This window comes from Schizosaccharomyces japonicus (genome assembly GCF_000149845.2).
Source record: "Schizosaccharomyces japonicus yFS275 unplaced genomic scaffold supercont5.2, whole genome shotgun sequence".
Taxonomy (NCBI): domain Eukaryota; kingdom Fungi; phylum Ascomycota; class Schizosaccharomycetes; order Schizosaccharomycetales; family Schizosaccharomycetaceae; genus Schizosaccharomyces; species Schizosaccharomyces japonicus.
The window spans coordinates 2,899,521-2,921,845 of record NW_011627861.1 but is presented as its reverse complement, the minus strand read 5'-3'; the positions used below and the strand labels follow the sequence as shown (position 1 = coordinate 2,921,845).

At 41.1% G+C, this 22,325-nt stretch overlaps 6 protein-coding genes across 6 annotated transcripts; 3 read left to right on the top strand and 3 right to left on the bottom strand.

Annotated features, from left to right (window-relative positions):
- Positions 1-54: 54 nt before the first annotated feature.
- Positions 55-1,236, top strand: SJAG_04182 (metallopeptidase Pgp2; the record flags this gene model as incomplete). The annotated part of the gene is made up of 4 exons (XM_002175265.2): positions 55-310; positions 358-459; positions 498-717; positions 768-1,236. The coding sequence occupies 4 exons, from the start codon at positions 55-57 to the stop codon at positions 1,234-1,236; spliced, it is 1,047 nt and encodes a 348-aa protein (XP_002175301.2).
- On the bottom strand, positions 772-5,144 carry SJAG_04183 (DNA replication endonuclease-helicase Dna2). Its single transcript, XM_002175266.2, has 4 exons — positions 4,834-5,144; positions 2,382-4,732; positions 1,364-2,345; positions 772-1,322 (listed from the first exon to the last, which is right to left on the bottom strand). The coding sequence occupies exons 1-4, from the start codon at positions 4,834-4,836 to the stop codon at positions 1,257-1,259; spliced, it is 3,402 nt and encodes a 1,133-aa protein (XP_002175302.2). The 5' UTR covers positions 4,837-5,144; the 3' UTR covers positions 772-1,256.
- Positions 5,145-5,881: 737 nt separating this feature from the next.
- Positions 5,882-13,090, top strand: SJAG_04184 (alpha-1,3-glucan synthase Mok13; the record flags this gene model as incomplete). The annotated part of the gene is made up of 4 exons (XM_002175267.2): positions 5,882-6,226; positions 6,266-8,829; positions 8,897-11,921; positions 11,975-13,090. 4 exons carry the CDS (start codon positions 5,882-5,884, stop codon positions 13,088-13,090), a joined length of 7,050 nt encoding a protein of 2,349 aa, XP_002175303.2.
- A 1,116-nt stretch (positions 13,091-14,206) lies between these two features.
- Positions 14,207-16,450, top strand: SJAG_04185 (ZIP zinc transporter Zrt1). Its single transcript, XM_002175268.2, has one exon. It carries the CDS (start codon positions 14,734-14,736, stop codon positions 15,913-15,915), a length of 1,182 nt encoding a protein of 393 aa, XP_002175304.1. The 5' UTR covers positions 14,207-14,733; the 3' UTR covers positions 15,916-16,450.
- A 144-nt stretch (positions 16,451-16,594) lies between these two features.
- On the bottom strand, positions 16,595-18,324 carry SJAG_04186 (Sir2 family histone deacetylase Sir2; the record flags this gene model as incomplete). Its single annotated transcript, XM_002175269.1, has 5 exons — positions 16,595-17,211; positions 17,264-17,700; positions 17,774-17,805; positions 17,870-18,009; positions 18,135-18,324. 5 exons carry the CDS (start codon positions 18,322-18,324, stop codon positions 16,595-16,597), a joined length of 1,416 nt encoding a protein of 471 aa, XP_002175305.1.
- Positions 18,325-18,740: 416 nt separating this feature from the next.
- On the bottom strand, positions 18,741-21,459 carry SJAG_04187 (hsp104-like protein; the record flags this gene model as incomplete). The annotated part of the gene is made up of 2 exons (XM_002175270.2): positions 18,741-21,203; positions 21,241-21,459. The coding sequence occupies 2 exons, from the start codon at positions 21,457-21,459 to the stop codon at positions 18,741-18,743; spliced, it is 2,682 nt and encodes an 893-aa protein (XP_002175306.2).
- Positions 21,460-22,325: the final 866 nt, after the last annotated feature.

Genomic DNA, 22,325 nt, shown 5'->3' with positions numbered 1-22,325 from the left:
AGTTAATTCTCAAGGTTTTGTGTTTTTATTCACGTAATTTTTTTCAACGTTAAAATGCCTTCATTCATAGCACTTGGTCTTGAGGGATCTGCAAATAAGCTAGGTGTCGGTATTATCCTTCATGAAGATAATCAACCGGCCAAAGTTTTGGCGAATTTACGACATACCTACATTACACCCCCTGGTCAAGGTTTCCTTCCAAGTGATACAGCCAAGCATCATCGATCTTGGATCATAAGACTTATTAAAGATGCGTTTAGAACTGCCAATATAAAAATGAAACAAGTTGATTGTATTTGTTTTACGAAAGGTATATCTAAGGACTTGCTGAATTATTGGTACTAACTAATTGTGAAGGACCAGGAATTGGAGCACCCTTACACAGCGTCGCCCTAGTGGCACGTACGCTTTCTCTGATGTATTCGAAACCTTTGGTTGCTGTGAATCACTGTGTCGGCCGTATGTATTTGTTGCTTACTATTTTGTTAACGAACCAGATATCGAAATGGGAAGAGAAATTACTGGTGCACAGAACCCCGTTGTACTTTATGTTTCTGGAGGTAATACACAAGTTATTGCATACTCGGAAAGACGTTATCGTATTTTTGGAGAGACATTGGACATCGCTATTGGAAATTGTCTCGATCGTTTCGCTCGTATCATTAATATATCAAACGATCCTTCTCCAGGATATAACATTGAGCAGGAAGCTACAAAGTACGTTTTACTCATTTATATCTTGAGTTATCATTTTAACATGTCATTAGGGGAACACAATTTGTGGATCTACCTTACACCGTAAAGGGAATGGATTGTTCATTTTCAGGACTTCTTTCCGGTGTTGAAGCTGCTGCAGATGAACTACTATTTAATCCATCTCCAGAAAACGCGGGAAAGTATACAAAATCAGATCTATGCTTTTCATTGCAAGAGACCGGTTTTGCGATGCTCGTTGAAATTACAGAACGTGCCATGGCTCATGTTGGCGCCGATTCTGTTCTCATCGTTGGAGGTGTCGGATGTAACAAAAGATTGCAACAGATGATGTCCGAGATGTGCGAAGAGCGAGGTGCCATGTTATTTGCAACGGATGAACGATTCTGTATCGATAATGGCATTATGATTGCTCAAGCTGGACTTCTGGCGTTTAAAAATGGTAGTATTTGTTCATTGGAAGATTCAACAATTACACAAAGGTATCGTACTGACGAAGTGTTCGTGTCTTGGAGAAAATAGAAGGTATGCATTCATAAAGGTTAGGGATCAACAAGAAAGGATGCAAGCTTGGATTTTTTCAATAACACGTTTTCACCGTCAAATACCTTCAACTGTTAGTATATTCAAGTGTTTCAATAAGTCTTACCTTAAGTTCACGTTTCTTATTTCTAAAACAGTGTTCAGTAATGTTTGTTGTAGCTGTTAAAACCGTTCCATCTGCACCAATGTCTTCTTTTAGTAAATATAGCCACCCCTTTTCTTCAAGAAAGGAAAAGAGACTTCGGAATAACGTTGCAGACGATAACGTTTTTTTAGAACCAAACATGATACACTTAGTTTTAGCTCTAGTTAAGATCACATTGATACGTTTCCAGTCCTTAAGCAGTTCACCGACGGAGTCATTTGGATTAGAGCGAACAAATGATAATAAAATCACATCTTTGTCACGTCCTTGATATTTATCTGCAGTGTTAATTTCGACTTCGGGAAAATCACTTAAAACTCGTCTTAAGCAATAAACTTGGCTTCGATAAATAGTAATCACGCCGATAGCTTTTTGTTCTAATCCGAGAACAGTTAGTGCTAAGACGGAATTAAATATAAAATCTGCCTCCTTTATATTCTCAATAGATCGTCCATTTTTTGTTTCGCTAGCCGAACATCCATCAGTATCAAAAAACAGCACAGATTTTGCAGGATCAAGCAATTTATGGAGCCATGGTAAATTGCTGTTACCTATTTTCACAGAACAAAGCAACCGGTTAATTTTTTGAGGGTCAGTGTCACTAATATGAAGCCTTTTTAGAGCTGTTTTTTGAGAGCCACACTGAAGCATACCTCCATAGATTAGTTTATTTGAGAGCGAAACGATATCCTCGTTCATTCTGTATTGAAGGCGTAATAAACTCACAGCTTCTGGATGCGCTTCTGTAAGTAACTTGAAAAGACTTAAGCCTAATCCGTTCTCAGTAGCTTCTGAACTTTTAACTAATGGTGCCAATTGATAATGGTCACCAATTAGTACAAACTTATGTGCATTCTCCAATGGTCCAAGACATACAGGGAGAGGAATTTGAGATGCCTCATCAATGAGACAATAATCAAATTTTCTTTTCGAAAATAATGGGCTATATAGTTAGAATGACTCATCACATAATACTTACTGCTGAATTCCCAGGCAAGAAGTAGCGACGATAAGTGGTTCCTCGTAAATCTTCTTGACAGTAATATCATCACTTGCTGTATCATGTTCGCCAAAGCAAAATGAAAACACTTCTGGTAGTACCTTGGACTTTGAGCCTAATCGAAGAATAGGAAAGTTGAATTGCTTTAATTTCAACAATATATTGTCAACTGCCGTGTGAGTGTAAGAGGACAAAAGTACGGACTTTCCATTAGATACTAGGGTATGTATGAGACAAGCGATGGTAGTCGTCTTTCCAGTACCTGGCATGCCAAGTATTAAAGCGTAATCATCGGCGCATAAAACATGGTCTATTGCTTTTCGCTGATCAGAATTTAGTTGTTCCATAACCACACTAGCAGGTTTTGTCTTATGTTTTGTAAACGAGGGAGCATCGAGATGTATGATTAACCTACGAAGACTTTCATGTTCGGCGAGAATACATAACTTCAGTATATTGCTTCGAATAAGAGATAGACCGCCTGTATATTCGTCCTTGTCAATTCGGAATAATGCATCTACGCTATCAGTTTCAGGAAAAGGAAGGTCACCAGAATTAAACTTATTTAAAATTGTAGGACTGAGAAATTGGTTCAGTTCTGTATCGACTTGATTTCGTTCCATGTAGGTGATTACACCTTTCGCTAGAGTCCACTTTCCGTTAGTTGATGATAGTAGAACATGGTCACCAACGTTCAGCGAAGTACGTATACTTTCATCCTTAAAAAAGGAATATAAATAGCGTTTACTTAATGAGGAGCCACGATCAAGCGGAAATTTAGTTAGTTTTAAATTGTTTACACAATCACCTCGTTCCTCTTTTTCCTCAGCTGAAAGAAAATACATATCAAACTTGCACTTGGATATGATTTTTTCTTCGAAGAGAAGCAAACGGTCCCATTTCCGCAGAAACTCAATGTCCTTTTTATCTCTAGTCTCAAGTTTTGATTGGTAAAGACTTTGTATAGGCTCAATTTCCGAGTCTTCGTTTTTAAAAGCTTCATTATACGTAAAACACTCTTCAGAAAGGTAGCAACGTTGACACGTTCTAACGTTTCCCACAATTGGTGGTATTTCATGATGCCATATAGAGCTTATGAGTCTATTTCGAGCAATGATAATTCCACGTAGTTTGTTAACCGTAGATTTTACTGGCGTTAAAGTACTTGTTTCCAAGTAAGCAAGTAATGCGTTCTGTATATCTGATCCACTCTTTTCAGACATTAACAGTGTATACATTAATGCTTGAGCGAAATGACTTGTAGTGTTGGTAACTTTTCCTGTTTTCAATTCCAATGGATAAACTGAGGGTCGCATTCCAGTAATACTAGCTTCAACAGTAGCATCGATATTACCTTTGAGTCCAAACCTATAAGACAATATTGATTCTTCGGTATCGATCAACGCTTTAATCAATACAGGCTGACGTTCATCACCCGTTGTGATTGAAAGCATCCATTTTCTAATAGCAGGCAAACGTTCTCTCAATTCATTCAGACACTGATCGTTAGTGAGACCAGCGAAATGAATGTTAACTGTTTCTAATTTGATGGAGTTACGTAGAAGAGCGTCCAATTTATCTAATCCGGTAAACTCATTTGGGTCACGAAGACAATTCTGAAAAACCCTATGCAAAATGTTTCCGTAAACAATTGGTTTTGTTAGATAATGTGTAGATCCATACCATTCTTTAAAAGTTGCTCGTCTTAAACATGTAAATGAATCGGCGACGGATGTCGCTGATAATAAGTAAAATGGAAACATGATAATATATCCGTTGGAGTTCGAAACAATCATATCCCCTTCAATTTCAGAAGCATCATATATCGCCAACGAATCGCCAGTTCTCACTGGAGTATCCGACCACTCGTCCAACAGAATTGCGGTGGACGGTTTTCTGTTAACAATATTCGTGAGCAGGATAACCTTCTTCATAAATGAATAGTCATTTTTTTCTTCATATTCTTCCCTTGTTTCAATTACAAGAAACAATGGATCAAGCCTTTCTTCAACTTCATTGGGTAGCGAGGAAAAGTCCCAACCATCGTCGTATGCCTCGCTACTTGGAGCACACTGACTTGGTACAGAATTGTGATAGCCGCCAGTATGATTATTTGATATTGCCAGAGGTCTGGGGGGATTAATGGTAGTATCGTTTAAGGTCAGATTTTGTTCAACAGTATCTAGTAATACAAGATCACTGCTAGCTAACTCAAAACTGTCATCATTGGAAAAACTTGATTCATTGTTATCGGGGAATAATGTTGTTTCATCCTGACCTTCTTGTAAATCATTATCACAATAGAGGCCATGAACCTCATTCTGATTAGCCTTTAGAAAAGTTTAAAAGTTAGCAACTAAATGATAATAATTGATAGAGTGTTTATTTTAAAACAATATCATCCAATTTCCCGCTCCTCTAAATTTCTTACCATCGACTTTTGTCAAAAATGACAACTCTATTAAAGTAAAAATGCGGCACAAAAGAGGGTTTTATAGTGGATATGGTATATTCTTACAGCTTTTGGATATTATTTTGTGATAAAGACAACAGTGTTCACGAGAATTTCATGAAAATGTACATTTGCAAAGGGAAGAATTAGAAAGGGAGAAAATGAGATCAAGTATAGACACCTCAGGTCAAAAGCAATTACAGAACGTACAAATGGTTTTTGGTTAAAGTCTTTTACTGATGATGTAAAAAGAAAGGAATGAATATTGAAATGCATTCTAAATTTAATACTAATTTAAACATTAAAATAAAAATAAAAATCCAAAAGAGTATATATAGGACATTAACGAACGACCAATTGAATATCAAAAAAAAAAAACAATAAAAAAAATAAATAATTGAAAAGGATAATTGGCAAAGAGGAAAATTAATAAAAAATAACGTATCTAGGCAAAATGAATGTTGCTAACGATAAGATAATGCAATACGTAAATATAAAGAGCGTGTGATATGGAATAATAACTACTTAATGCATACGGACTCACTTAAGACACCATACAAATAAAACTTACTTCAAAGGCAGATACATATAATTCTCTAGTTAACTATACAAATATAAAAAAAACACACCTGCAGGGGACTACAGTAACGTGCACTGAATACGAATGCTACTATGTGTCCTGACCATGGCTGCTTATTTGTCCCACCAGTAACAATAAATATAAAGAAAACATCTAAAATATTTACAATACAGGAACTGTACATGTTTGATTTATTTAATAGAAATAATGCCAATTTACATGTAGAAAATGTAACATTTTATGATGATGTCTTGTATACTAACTTTATTTCTCCACACCTGACCTCTACACAAACGTTACCGTACTCCAAATTTATATTCTTCCTTTATAAACAAGAAAACTTTACTAACAGTGGATATTTAACGCTTAATTAGTCTTAACTACTGCTTAAATTACTGAAACTAGAGGTCGCATTTAAACAATTAATTGCTTCCTTGCAATTGAAGCATGTTTTATCTATTGCTTTGCATAATTCAACTATTAAACTTATCAGCTGCCGCAAGGTTCACTGAAGATGAAAAGCTGTGGAATCTTAATCAAAATACATCTGCAACGCACCCTTTGGAGTATTGGGGAACATGGGAAAATCATCGGTTTCATCCCAGTCCGAATGATTGGCGATTTCCTTTCTACACAGTAATTCTGGATAAATGGAAAGACGGGGATCCTACCAATAACGAAGCCAACGGTACTTTATTTGAGTATGATATGTATGAGACTGGGTTCCGAAACGGTGGTGACATCGTTGGCCTTCGTCTTTCTCTTGACTATCTGGAGAGTCTTGGAATAAAGGTACTCTTGGAAGCTTTTCTATTTATATTAACACGTTAGGGAATATATATTGCAGGTACACCTTTTGTGAATCAACCATGGGGTGCTGATCAGTATTCTCCATTGGATTACACAATTCTTGATCATCATTCCGGTACAATTGAACAGTGGAGGGAAACGATTGAGGATATTCACAAACGCGGCCTTTACCTTGTGTTGGATTTGACTGTTTCGACCTTGGGCGATTTAGTTGGTTTTAAAAAATACTTAAACACAACCACACCGTTCTCACTTTTTGAACATGAGGCCGTATGGAAAAACAAGTATCATTATGCGGATTGGACTTTCACCAATAAATATGATGCCAACTGTGAATTACCACGGTTTTGGGGAGAAGATGGTGGGCCCGTCGTAATTGATTACAAGGGTTGTTATGATTCAGATTTTGACCATTATGGGGACACTGAAGCATTTGGAACTCATCCGGACTGGCAACGACAACTCTCTAAATTTGCCTCCGTTCAAGACCGTTTACGAGAATGGAAGCCGGAGGTCGCAGCTAAACTAAAACATTTCGCATGTTTAATAATTTCAATGCTAGATGTGGATGGTTTTCGGATTGACAAAGCAACCCAAATTACTGTGGATTTTCTTGCTTCGTGGTCCAGTTCTGTGCGCTCTTGTGCTAAAAGGTTCAACAAAACTAATTTTTTCATCCCTGGTGAAGTTACTGGATCCTCAAGTTACGGCTCCATATATTATGGAAGAGGAAGACAACCGGATCAAAGACCACCCTCGTTCGAGAATGCGTTAAAACTGGTCGGTAATGAAACTTTCTTTTTCTTACGCGGTCAGCATGATAATGCATTAGATGCTTCTGCTTTCCATTACTCACTTTATCGAGCTATTACACGGTTTCTGAGAATGGATGGCGATCTGCAGGTTCGATTTGACGTTCCTGTGGAGTTTACACAGGGTTGGAACAAAATTGTCATTTATGAAGATCAAATAAATCCCAACACGGGCACATTTGACCCTCGTCATTTATATGGAGTCACAAATCATGATGTTTTTCGATGGCCAGCGATCGCCAATGGCGCTGAAAAACTCATTCTGGGAACGATGGTTACATTCTTTCTTTTTCCTGGTATACCATCAATATATTATGGAGACGAACAAGGAATGTATGTGCTTGATAATACTGCGAAGAATTACATATATGGACGACAGGCTATGCCTTCTGCTATGGCTTGGAAGTTACATGGTTGCTATTCTCTTGGATCTGAGCAGTATCCTACTTTTCCAATTTCAAAAGCAAGCCATGGTTGTCAAGATGAATGGAATACGTTGGACCATTTTGATTTTGCAAAAGAAGAGTTGCAAATTTTTAAGCAGTTTTCAGCTATACGGAACTACTACGTTTCTTTAAAAGACGGATGGAAGCTTAAACTGCTCGGGAATTGGACTCACAAAGAACTGTATGAACATAGTTGGAATGTTTCTACTGAGATTGGAGTTTGGAGCGTTGTTCGTGGGTTTTTACCTGGAATACAAAATTTTACAATTTCTCAGTATGAAGATTCTCGAACGTCTGACGTTTGGATTTTATATACGAATCAAAACTCATCGGTGACACTTGATCGCTCGTGCGACTCAGAGGATGCTGTACTTGCTCCTTTTGAATCGGGAATCACGGTTAAAGACTTGATCTTTCCGTTTGAGGAATTTAAACTTTTGACATCTAAAAAGCGTATATCCAAGAATGGTCGGTCCTATGGTTGCCTGCCGAAAGTTCGTCTGCCTGCTTGGGGGTACCGCCTGTTCGTACCGAAATCACAGTTTACACGTTTTGCGCCGTACATTACGTCGTTTTCTCCAGCACATGATTCTCGTCTAATTAATTATAACTCAACCGTTTCCCTTACTGTCTCCTTTAACGAACCAATGGACTGTGAGATGTTGACGAAACGTATGTCATTTAAGTCAAAGACTCTTTATTCAACGGTATTACATGTTGATGAAAGTTCGGTCGTATGCAGCAATGTTACTATAAAGCCAAATCTTAATCTTACTGGGTTAAGTACTACTAAGTTTACTTGGTCTGGGCGTTTATACAACGTTCAAGATGGGCTTCATCAAGTTACAATTCCAAGGGTTTTTAATTCGGATCACAGTTTGTTGAGTGATACAAACTACAACCTTATGTTCCGTATAGGTTCTCCAGACAATCCAATGGTTTTTAATGCCGCTAATCGCTCATCCGACATTCTAACCAAAGATGGAAATTCATTTTTTATAAACCATAAGGCTTCAGGTGCCGACTATTATCGATACTCTGTCGATTATGGGTTACATTGGTCGAATTGGACTCTGTATGATGGGCGTCCAACTAATTGCACTGACGCTCTAACAAATCTTACAAAATCATGGAGTGGACATTATGTGAAAGTCCAATACTGGAGTGAAATGGCTAGCTCTGCCAATCATATGCAAGAGGGAGGACTTTCTCAATATGGAACCTTTCCTCATTTGTATCTTAATGGACCTTATAACGAATGGGGATTTGACTCTGGTATATCAAACGAAATACCCCTTTCTAAAGATTCACCTGGAGAAAAACTTTTGTGAGTGAAGTATACCCTTCCAAAGTCCAGTTTAATGTTTACAACGTCGATGAGTTTGGTAGACCAGATCACGAGAGTATATGGCTCAGTCGGAAATAAGCACCGTTCTTAAAAGACTCCCTCCTTCTGAACTCGACGAAACGGTTACGTGGATTAAGAAACCTCCGCCGACGGGATATTTGTCTTGGGAGATCATTTTAAATGACTACACCCGTGAATATCATTTACAGCCTAGGGGATCAACGCTTGTATCCTTTATTATTTATTTCTTATTTTTTATCGCGCCTCTCGTTACAGCACTTGTCGCTGTTTTTTCTTTTAAGAATTTCTTCTATCAAGTCAAATTTAACAAAGGCAAGAAGAACAAACGTTCTCCGTTGCTTCATTTAACAAAAAGACACAAGACTGAAGAATTGACTGACTCGTTAGACGTGTCAAATCTTCGGAATGTTGGCAACTTATCGGATGAAAAGCGAAAAGTTGTTTTAATTGCAACTTTGGAGTATGACATTGAAGATTGGGCAATCAAAATTAAAATTGGTGGTCTTGGCGTTATGTCACAACTAATGGGAAAACACCTTACCCATGTCGATTTAATATGGGTCGTACCTTGTGTCGGAGATATTGTCTATCCCTTCGAGCATGAGGAAAGTCCACTTGAAGTTACTGTCCTCGATCAGGTTTATTTGATCCGTGTATACTCACATCGGCTTCGAAATATTAAGTATATTCTATTAGAAGCGCCTGTGTTTAGAAGACAAACTTCAAATGAACCTTATCCAGCAAGAATGGATGACCTAAGTTCCGCTATTTTTTATTCTGCTTGGAATCAATGCATTGCTGGCATAATTAAACGATATCCCATCGACTTGTATCACATTAATGATTATCATGGAGCGCTTGCTCCATGTTATCTTCTCCCTTCTGTCATTCCTTGCGCTCTCTCATTACATAACGCTGAATTTCAAGGATTATGGCCTTTACGTACTCCAGAAGAAAAAGCCGAGGTGTGCTCTGTTTACAACATTTCATCACGCATTTGTTCAAAATATGTTCAATTTGGTAATGTTTTCAATCTTTTGCATGCCGGTGTTTCCTATTTACGCATTCACCAAAAAGGTTTTGGCGTCGTTGGCGTTTCAAACAAGTATGGAAAACGGTCAAGAGCCCGTTATCCTATTTTTTGGGGTTTAAAAAAAATAGGCAAGCTGCCTAATCCTGATCCCACTGACACGGCTGCACTTGCTGATGAGTCCCATGTCGATGCGGAGATCACTATTGATGCAGAGGCGGAAGCCTTAAAAAAAGTCCATAAGAGGCAAGCTCAAGAGTGGACACATTTAGATGTTAACGATGATACAAATTTGCTTGTGTTTGTTGGACGATGGTCAATGCAAAAGGGAATTGACCTAATTGCCGATTTGGCTCCCACATTACTTGAAGAATATAATGTTCAGCTGATCACCATTGGACCTGTCATTGACCTTTATGGCAAATTTGCTGCAAAAAAATTGGAGTTCTTGATGAATCGTTATCCAGGGAGAGTGTTTTCCAAACCAGAGTTTACACAACTTCCACCGTATATATTCAGCGGCGCCGACTTTGTCCTAATTCCGTCTCGTGATGAACCATTCGGACTAGTTGCTGTTGAGTTTGGTAGAAAGGGTGCTTTGGGTATCGGTGCTAGAGTCGGCGGTCTTGGCCAAATGCCAGGTTGGTGGTATACTGTCGAATCCAATGCTACTTCTCACTTACTGCGACAATTTGAACAGGCTTGTAGACAAGCTCTTAGTTCGTCGCCCAACGTAAGAGCAAAGCTTCGTGCGAAATCAGCTCGCCAACGTTTTCCGGTCCTGGAATGGGTGTCAAAACTTGACAGATTGATGAATGGATGTATACGTCTAAGTAAAAAATGTCAAAAGCAAGGATCGACTCCTTTAAAGCGCTCAACTGAAAAGTCAAAACCTACTTCTGGAAATTCCGATATCACTCAAACCTTACGGGAGGACTTAATCTCGGAAAGCGAGAATCCTATGGAACCTATTTCGGAAAGCGTACAAGTTAATGAGCAGAAGGAATGTACGTCTTCATTAATCAGAAAAGGTTCACTAGGATCATGTAGCGGACCTGGACACTCCTTAGTTACCTTGAGCAAACCCGATCCACTTAAAGCAATTGAAGAGGAAGTCATACTTGATAACCAACAAGATGTTCATGAAAGTGGAGGTCCGCGTTGTATGGATCCTGATGGTATATATCAAGCCAGCGTTGTATTAGGAATGTCGCAAAATGAACTTGGTAATTCAGGATCGGAATTACAGGAAGTTGACGATGCGAACTCAATTCTTGAACCACCGAATCGTGGCGTTCTTGCTTCCTATCGAGATGATGATAGTAGCGAATTTTCAACTACAGACAATCTTCCATCTTATTGTCCTTCTGAAGCAGAGAGGCCAAGCGAGGTTGCGGATGCGCAAGTCACTATCTATCGTGCGCAACCGACCAGTCCTCCTCGAGACTTTTCAAGTAATCTTCACAATGATTCACAATTAAGCTTGGCATCGGTGATTTCACTTAGCGGCAATAAGGAATTTGCCCTTTCTCGGACTGATTTGGATTTCACGGATAGCAAAGGTCGTGCCCTCGAATATTTTTCTACGTTCTTAGAGGGGCTTACACCAAAGACATCCAAGGAAGAATTGTGTATAGAGACCTTTCTTACGAAAATGAAAAAGGAGTGGTATGACGGCTTAAGAAATCTTAAATTTGGTCTACAGAAACCAAACAAACTAATTAAAAAGGAGGATGAGGCTTTACTTCAAAACAATTATAGTGCATTTTCCTTTTCGCATGTGAACTGTGAAAAGGATGATCAAGCTGAAGGTGCGAATCAATCAAAGAATTCTTTGCCGACTGTTGGTATCAAAGGAAACATAAGAATTAAGCGCTTCATGCAACGACGTTTAGGAGAATGGCCGGTTTATACGTTATTTTTATCACTCGGACAAATCCTAGCGGCTACTTCTTTTCAATTGACGCTACTTACCGGTTCAGCAGGACAATCGTCAACACAACTGTACATCATTGGAGGGGTATTTATTCTTTCATCTTTTGTTTGGTGGTACATGTTTAGAAAACTACCTAGCGTCGTTGTCGTTACATTGCCATTTGGTTTATATTGTTTATCCTTTGCGCTTATCGGCATTTCATCCCTAATACTCTCTGTAAAACCGCTCAGCTTTGCTTGACTTATGCTGCTAGTTGTGTCTATGGAATGGCCTCTGCAAGTGGTTCTCTTTACTTCTCACTTAATTTTGGAGACGAGGGAAATACCGGTGTTCTGTCTTGGATATCCAGAGCATGCGTTGTTCAAGGACTACAACAAGTTTGGGCTGCATGTCTATGGTACTGGGGTTCCTATGTTGATCACAGTATACAGAAAGAACATCTTTTCTCCTACGACATGTATCCTACTGGCATGGTTGCGGCCATTGCTTGGCCTCTTGCTATTATGATGATTGTTGTTGGAATCCTTCTTGTTCTTGGCTTGCCGGACTTTTACTGGGAAATTCCGGGTAAAATACCTGCATTCTATATATCATTATTACGGAGAAAGTTAGTTTTGTGGTTTATTGTTGCCACAGTGCTACAAAACTACTGGCTTTCAACACTTTATGGCCGCTCATGGAAGTACTTATGGGGAAGCGTTGCTGTTGACTCTTGGAAAATACTATTGATGGCCAGCATTTTCTTCGTCTTCGTGTGGACACTAATGTTAAGCTTATTAGGTTTAAAGTCTACGACGCACTCGTGGCTCCTGCCCATTTTCGGCGTCGGTTTGGGCTCGCCACGTTGGCTTCAAATGATGTGGGGTACTAGCAACATCGGGCTGTACCTTCCCTGGGCAGGAGATTTTGGACCCTTTGCTGGTCGCCTCTTGTGGTTGTGGCTAGGGGTGCTGGATGCCATCCAAGGAATCGGGGTAGGAATGATACTGCTGCAGACACTGACGAGGCAGCATATTGCGACTACGCTTATGACAGGTCAAATCATTGGTACTGTTGCCTCCCTTCTTGCTCGTGCGACCGCGCCAAACCGACTGGGCCCTGGACCCGTGTTCATTGACTTGACCGCCTGGGACTTTAAGGATGGTGGCCAAGTGTTTGCGAATGTCCCCTTCTGGATTTGTCTCGTCTCACAGCTTGTCGTGAGTGGGGGCTATCTTCTGTTTTTCCGGCGGGAAAATCTTTCTCGACCTTGATTAAGTGAAACAAGAAACCTCAAACGTAAACCACACTTTAACTGTATTCTTAAACATCTTAAAAAAACTAAATAAAAACTCAGCACGAACTTGCTGCGAACTCAGTCCCACCACATTGTGGACTGTTTGTTTACTAAAGAAATCTCATTCACTAACAAGATCATCTGGGTACAATGTGCAACTTTGTACATCATGCATTTTGATCTCCAGAGTGACTAACTTGTCATGACGACCCTTAGATCCCTGTACTAACTTGACTTCACATGTTTTTTCCACGACTTGTGACTAGTATTGCTCCCCAAAATCCCTTTCCTCAGCCTAGGAAGAAAACTGATCTGCAAAACAAAGGATCGGATCTGTCGATGAATCCATGAATCAACCAAAAATGATCGACAATTTCTCCGCATTTAAGAGCGGTAATTGGTACAGAAAAAAGCACATGGAATTGCAATAATCACGCTACTGACCCAGTATCTTCGCAGTTACAGTGCTCTACCCAGAAATTAGGGTAAAATACACCGATTGGTTTTTAAACTGGCTTTAGTCACCTAATTGATCGGCTAAAGTGCGCTTAGCGTTTCGCCTAAAAATGTCACGCGAGGAGGGGTTTCCCTGACGAAAAATCACCCTGCAGATCACTTAGTCGAAAAGTAACCAATCATTGGTGAATCCAAAAGCATGTGCTGCAGATCACTGGCTGAAGGTATTGAACGCATTCGTCATCGTACTAAGTGACTGTATTCCATGGTAAATTGTTCTCAAGAGCATCCAATGATTGGCACAGCCCTGGAGACAGGGAGGAGTGACTGAAGAAGATCTTTGACAAAAAATGAAAAAAAAGGGATTATGAGCTGTTTGTACGGCCAGAAAGCAGCTCAGAATGTTGATTTTCGACCAAAAACAAAAATTTTCAGTCGAATTCTCGAAACCTGCGTGTGTCTGTTCCCCTCTTGTGAATCCGCAGATCCTCATCTAGACCGTGGATGATGTCATCCACTAAAATCGTTTCCGTTCTTCCATCCCACGGGCACGGCGATCTTTCGTCGATCAACATGCGCAGAATGTGAGCGATTTGCTTGCTTTGCCACGTCAGGTCGCAGTAACTGATAGTGTAAAAAAATATATAAATTGAGGCCCTCCCGCCTCGTTTACCTCGTGTGTCAGCGCGGCGTTCTTGACCCTTGGCATTAAAAATTTAACCTAAAGAGGATTAGCCTATTGTTCTCTGTTGGCTCCTCGCTTGCTGTGTTTTGGCGAATCTTTTATACATACATTGTCCTAAATTGCATGCTGTGTTTCACCCTTGACAAAGTCAATTGAGTGAACGTTTTCGAGAATTATTGACAGAGTTGGTATTTGTTTATCCCTATACTTTTTTTTATTCCTACAACCACAACTCTGTTCCTTAATTATTATTTCCCTGGTTTAAGGTGTAAACAGTGTTACTAGTACTTTTAACCTCAACCATTTACTCCACCAAGACTTTCCTAGGAAGAAAATCTTTTGCGTGAAAATCTTCTGCGAATCTACACTTAACTCGCAAAAATCGGCGCCGAGGATTAACCGTCGATCATCGTCCATTACTAATTGGCATATTGAATTTGAATTGACCACAGGGTCTATATACTACATCGTCTCGCATCATGGGTTTCCGGGATTACACATTTGAAGAGCTTTTTGTCCACGGGTTACATGCTGTGAATGTAACCCATCAGCTGAGTGCTCACTCCAATGAAGATGAGGACACAGGCACAGGCAACAGCAGTACTCCTATTGTTTGTTCAGGTGACGAGAATGGATACAATGGTCTTCTTGCAGTGCGTATTGTTTCAATTTTCGTTATCTTTATCACTTCGATGCTTGGTGTGTTTACTCCCTTGGTCTTGAGTCACTTTAAGCAACGCTCGACTCGCTATGGTAATGTTATGAACTACGTTTACACCTTTTGCCGTTACTTCGGTGCCGGTGTTATTCTGGCCACAGCTTTCATTCACCTTCTCGCTCCCGCTTGCAACAAGTTGTACGATAGTTGTCTCGATGCTCTTGGATTCGATTCATATGACTGGGCTCCTTGCATTTCGATGATCGCAGCCTGGTTTATTTTGGTGCTTGATCTTATTCTTTCCCGTTTCGTCGAGTATAAATTTGGTAGTCAAGGCTCCCACTCCCACTCTCACAGCCAACCTGTTGGTGACAACTATCAGGATCACCCTAAGGACTTGGAGGATCCTACTTTGTCTGACAAGGAGGAAGAGTATCACGTTCAAGAATTTCCCAAGTCTGGTAACAGCAACACTACCGATGTGACCGCCGTTACTGTCGATCGCCAGATGCTTTTGCATCAACAGTTGGGCGCTTTCTACATTCTCGAGTTTGGTGTCATCATGCACAGTGTCATCATTGGTTTGACTCTTGCAGTTTCTGGTGATGAATTCAAAACGCTTTTCCCCGTCATTGTTTTCCACCAAGCTTTCGAGGGAATGGGTCTGGGATCGCGTTTGTCTGCAATGGCTTGGAAACCCGGCTTCAATATTCAGCCTTACATCTTGGGTATCCTCTATTCCATTGTGACACCAATTGGTGTTGCTGTCGGTATCGGTATTCGTAAGTCTTGGAACCCTATTGCCCCTGGTAGTTACGCCGCTCAAGGTGTTCTGGACGCCTTCTCCTCTGGTATTCTTATTTACGCTGGTTTGGTCGAATTGTTGGCTTACGACTTTTTGTTCGATCCCAACCGCGAAAAGGGTACCTGGAAGACCGTCTACATGGTCTTCTGTGCCATGCTGGGTACTGGATTGATGGCACTGTTGGGAAAATGGGCCTAAGCCGTTTGTATCCATATCCCCCTTCCTTGTACCTCTTTTGCCTCTCCATCTGTTATTCGTTACCGTTTCGTTTGTATTGTTTAACGCTGCAGTCGATTTTAATCAAGTAGCCTCTTTTTTTCCGGTGCCTCACTTCAACCAAGGTTACTCATAATGAGTCAGTCGTTATTATTCACAGAGAGAAGATGAGTTGGTGTGGTGTGAATTTGTAATAACTGCTCAGCTATGGTCCTTATATCCATGCGTGTGGCGTGTACTTGTAACAGCAGGGTTTGCGCAATGCAGACTTTTTCGAGGACTACTTATTGAGAGGAAAAGATATGTCACTCGTTACTAGTCGAAACGTATTCCTCCCTGAGGGAGAGCGTTTCTCCTCAAGTCCCTTATTATCACGGGCTTGACGCCGCGCTATACACCTGTACGCTCTTTTTGTCTAACTTTCGTGAACCCTGAGGGTTATGCGATAGTTTTGTTTTACCTACTATGTTCGCAAATAAGAATTTTGTTTTTCGTCTCCCTTTTCTCTATTAAACAATGTCGTGTGGGGGATGGTTGGGTGAATTGAAGGGATCAGTGCCTTTTTGTGTGTTCTCCTGCATTCGCTGCACTGAGTGAGGGTGTGTTCAGTATGTTTTTGCATTGGTCCACTGGATTAGTTTTCTGGGACCCAATGTTATAGCTATTTCTTTTTAGACTCCTTATTTAACTTTGAGTCTATGATGTAGGTGCTTGGCTCAATGAATTGGATGTCTAAGGGTGTCTCAAATGCTCTTTTTGCAGCAGGTTGGTAACACCGATTGTTATAGCAAAGCTTCTTCAAATCTCTGAACCAACCAAGGCGCCGACATAGTTCAACGACAACCCAATCACTGAATGGACTGAGTAAACTCACATCAAATTGTGTATGACGGAGTTGAGTTCGAGATATATAGACTTGTGGGGTTGTCGGAGGGAGCAGCCCAATAACTTCTGAAACTGGGGCTACCTTTAAGGACGTTCCTATACAAATCAATAAATCACATTTTCGCAGCTCTTCGCTTCCAATTTTTGCGAAGAAAGTTTCAGGCAATTGTTCACCAAAAAAAGTAATGTTTGGTTTGAACACACCCGGTTCAACGATACTGTCCGCGTCGGTGCTATTTGAAGAAGAGCTCCGTTCACGAGTACGTTTGCGCTTAGGAGGACCTTGTCCGCATTTAGAACATCTTGGGACACGCTGTTTACGAATATCTTCATAAATATCAGTTCCGTCAATTTCATAGCGACACTGCACGCAAGTAGCTTTTGCAAAAGAACCTAAAAGAAAATGTTAGTAAAGTCCACAGTGGCCGGCCTGCATCAAACGTACCGTGACATTGAACCGTTTTGTCCGGAGAAATGCCTGCGTAGTGTTCCAAATTATCAATGTTTTGAGTGAACAAAGTATTTAATTTGCCCTTCTTTTCCAAAAGTCGAATAAAAGCATGAGTAGGTGAAAATTGAGTTGTTTGGGGCAGTATTTCCCTGGCAAATTTATAGAAAATGCTTGGATCTTCACGGAAAACATGAATATCAAACATTTCCATAGGTTCAGATAATCCATGCTCTGCAAGTTTTGCGTAGAAACCATCATCAGATCGAAAATCTGGGATGCCTAAACTAGTGCTTATTCCAGCTCCTGTAAGAACGATAATGTTATCACAGGATTGAATTAAATTGGTTACATCGTCCAGTGTGTTATATTGAGGAAGCTTCAATCGACGTGAGGCTTCGTGTTTTAGAATGTACTTTAAGAGGGGAAGAAGACTAAACGCATTAGTATCCTGCACAGCATGTCTAAGGCTAATTGCAAAGAACTGTCTTGGATATCATCACATACTCTTCGTCGGAAAAGTCACTTAATACTTCAGGCTAGTTTATGTTAGTACGCAACCCATAGGTATCTTCTTTTAGCGAAGTTTGAAGAGTAGCATACTAAATTAATATTGAGTGTTTCCAATATAGAGCGGACACTCATTTTGTTTTGATGGAGAAACCGTTCGAGGAAACGAGCAGGGCCATGCGTTCGAAGAACATGTCGCATTTCATCTCGCAACTCTTTTGATTCCTTTGATGCTAAAAAAAAATTGCTTAGTAAATGATATTCTGAAGAACACATGGGAAACAAATATTTTAGAAGATGAGATACAATGACCAGCCGTTCTCACTCCAAATTATCTCCCAAAATTTAAAATCCATACCTGTACTCTGTAAACCTTCGTCCTCACTTTCGTAAACATTTAAATCAATTGATTCGTCGTCTCCATCGGAAGTACCATTTTTTGCACCCTGTAACACATCAAGCAACAAACTAGCTCCAGACGCATCCGAGGAGAAGGAGAGTTCAGAGACTCTGTCAATATCCTCTATGTTTTCCTCCTCCTGCAACATGTTTGACGTTTCTCTCGATAATTACGATTCTATAGGTGTTCTAGCAAAGCAGCTGCATTGGCACCTAAGAGGCGAATTGGTGAAGGAGAAAGCGAAATAATGTTATAGCTACCAAATATATGTCTTTCACTTACTGTAATTTTTAACACAACTATCACAACTCATGATACCCCAAATTTTTTTTACTTTGTCGTACTTTTTAGCTGAAGATTTCTTAGTTCTTATTTACAAAAATAACTATTATATTTCTATTTAACACGATGAATGATTGCCAAAGAAATTATACTTATAGTTCTGTACTATTCATACAGGATTATATTGCCTTGTCATAATTATTTCTTCGGGCGCTTACGTCTTTTTGAAGAAGATCCTTTGGCACGCTTAGAAGAAGACCTGGCTTTTTTCTGCTTCGAGATTCACTCAACAGGCTCCCCATAATCGCTCATTTCATCATCCATATCGATGTCTTGCCCTTGGTCGGGAGATGCCTCGTGATTTGGAACAACCACTACCTTGCCATCCTTGGCGTTAACATGAACGGCCTCCTTGTCACGTACTTGTCCATTAAGAATAAGCATGGCAAGAGGGTTCAACACTTGGTTCTGGATAACACGGTTCAGTGGACGAGCACCATAGGCAGGAGAGTAACCAGCAGCTCCAAGGAGATCCTTTGCGTCCTGAGAAACATCGATGTCGATTTTACGATGATTAGCCTCAAGCCGCTTCTGTACCTCACGAATTCTGTTGTCAACAATGTTGCGAATATCTTTCCGGCGCAAACGGTTGAAGATAACAATGGATGAGATACGATTTAAGAACTCAGGACGGAAGAAACCACGGATGGCACCCATGACAAGCTCACGAGTAGATGCATCAATTTTACCGCTGTCCGATTCGCTGTCGGTAGTCAAATATTCAGCACCAAGGTTGGAAGTCATGATGATCACAGCGTTCTTCGCATCAACGGTAGTACCCTGGCCGCTGGTAATACGACCATCATCCAAAACTTGCAGAAGAACTGTAAGCACTTCGGGGGCAGCCTTTTCAATTTCATCAAACAGGATGACGGAGTAAGGACGACGACGCAATTGTTCAGTCAATTGACCACCCTCCTCGTGTCCGACATATCCTGGGGGAGCGCCAATTAAACGAGACACCGAATGCTTCTCCATGTATTCTGACATATCGATACGGATCATCGCATTCTCATCGTCAAACAAGAAGTTGGCAAGAGCCTTAGACAAAAGAGTCTTACCTGTTCCGGAAGGACCACAGAACAGGAAAGATGCAATGGGCTGGTTGGGATCATTTAAGCCAGCACGCGACATACGGATAGCGTTGGCAACAGCAGTAACTGCCTCGCGCTGTCCAATGACTTGTTTAGACAGAACATTTTCCATATGCAAAAGACGTTCCTTCTCGGTAGTCTTGAGACGAGTGACAGGAACACCGGTCCAACGAGCTACAATTTCAGCAATTTGGTCAGGGCCAACAACATCAGTTAACAGGGGCTCTGATCCCGGTTGAGCATTGGCTAACGCCTCTGCGTCAGCCTGTTTCTTTTGCTGCTCGAGGAACTCAATGCGCTTTTGAAGGTCAGGAATACCATAGTACTTCAAATCTGCAGCAAGGGTGAAGTCATTGCGACGTTCGGCGTCGCTCGCTTTAGCTTTAAGTTCATCCAAACGACGCTTGGCGTCTTGAAGTTCAGAGCCACGAGACTTTTCAAGTTCGTACTTCTCCTTGATAGGACGCATCTCCTCTTCCACTTGCTCAGCTTCGCGACGGGCCATCTTGAGACGCTCCTTTGAAGCGTCATCCTTCTCGCGTTCCAAAGCATGAATTTCAACACGCAGTTGACGAAGCTTACGCTCAAGGTTATCCAAAACTTCGGGCTGTGATTCGCGAGTTACACGAACAGCGGCTGCAGCTTCATCGACCAAATCAATGGCGGAATCGGGCAAACGACGTTGTGTCAAATAACGAGCTGCCAAGGTAGCGGCAGTAACAAGGGCACGATCCGAAATAGTAACACCGTGATGAACTTCATACTTCTCCTTAAGTCCACGCAGAATGGAAATTGTGTCGTTGACAGAAGGTTCTTTCACCAAAATCTGTTGGAAACGACGCTCAAAAGCGGCATCCTTTTCAATGTACTTTTTATACTCGCCCAAAGTGGTAGCACCGATACAGTGAAGCTTACCACGAGCAAGCATAGGCTTCAAGAGGTTTGCTGCATCCATTCCGCCCTCACCGCCGGAACCGGCTCCCATAAGCAGGTGCATTTCATCGACGAAAAGGATGATAGGAGTTTCGCTCTCCTCAATTTCCTTAAGGACAGACTTGATACGCTCCTCGAATTCACCACGGTATTTGGAGCCAGCGACCAGGCTACCGACGTCCAAGCTAAGAAGCTTGCAATTGACTAGGTTAGCGGGGACATCGGCATCAATAATACGACGGGCCAAGCCCTCAGCAATGGAGGTTTTACCAACACCGGGTTCACCAATAAGCACGGGGTTGTTTTTAGTACGACGAGACAGCACACGAATGGTACGACGAATCTCGTCTTCACGGCCGATGACAGGATCCAATTGGCCATTCCGCGCCAATTCAGTCAAGTCAACGGTATATTTGTTCAGAGCATCAAAGCCCTCTTCGGCATTCTTGGAGTCAACACGCTTGTTTCCTCGAACATTGTTGACGGCGAATTCGAATGCCTTAGGCGTGACGCCAGCCTCGGTAATCAAGCTCTTCAGTGTATCGTCCTTAATAAACACTGCAATGAAATGATCCTGTGCAATATATGAATCTTTTTGGGTCTTTTGGAGTTCATGAGCATTTCGAAGCAACTTTGCGCATTCAGGGGAAAGCGTAACCTGTTCAGGAGCAGGGTCTTGAGCAGGGGAGGCGGACGAGTCGACTTGTCACAAGACGCTCAAACTTTTGGCCATCGCCTCCGGCCTTTTCAATGATGGTACGCAGCAGAGAAGGGCTACCATTTGAACCTTGGTCGGCCAAAAGAGCGGAAGCGATGTGAACAGGCGTCAATTGAGGGTGTCCGTAAGATTGGGCCAGAGAGTGAGCATCGGATAATGTCTTCGCTGCACGATCGGTAAAGGGATAATCAGCCATGATGGATTATTGTAGAGTTAATTGTAAGAAAGAAAGATAACTCAAAAAGGACAAAAATGAAGGAATAAAAAAGGGTCGTTAAAATCGTAAAACGTAAAGGTCGTTATAGGTAAAACGGAAATAGGTGTGAAATATTTCACGGTAATGATAATTCGTAGAATGATCACTTGAAGTAATTCGTATTTGTTGTTGTGGAGGGGGAGGGTGCTAAGGCTCGTATTTATATTGTGTACGTCAGAGCCGCCGAACATACCAGAACGCGCTGGAAATGCCGCATGGAAAAAATGAGAAATTTCTATACATGAATGCTTTTCTTTGTATTATTTTCGCGCATTGTCTAGCTGAATGCAGTATATTTTTTTTAACTAATTACCCATTCTTTCTCGCGTTTCTCAGCTTTTCAGCCAATACTGGGACATCGTCACGGATAGAGAATGCGGAGGAGAAGACAAGGAGGATCTGGATGACGTCATTTATCGAAGTTGCCGGTCGCAACGGGTATACGTAAGCGAAGCAACCCAGTGCAGCGCATGAATGCATGCGAGAGATGTTTCTGTATGCTCCTCGAATTGTCCAGTCAATCGTAGTATCTTGGAGTACATAAATTCTGTTTCTGGGTTGTATTCTCAACGAGCAAAGGCAAGAAAAACCTCAAAGCCACTATTTTCAGGAGCGCTGTTTACACTGACGTAATGAGATCCAGCGCTCACAATACGTAATACACGAGTAATACCCCGCCCGCCCCTAGTAGAAAGAACGGTTTGCATGGTACCTTGGTTTTTGTTAAAAGTGTTTTGTATTCATCCTTACTCCACGGTAACCATGTTTACGTCGTTTAACGAGCTTCACGTTAAATGAAGGCTTCT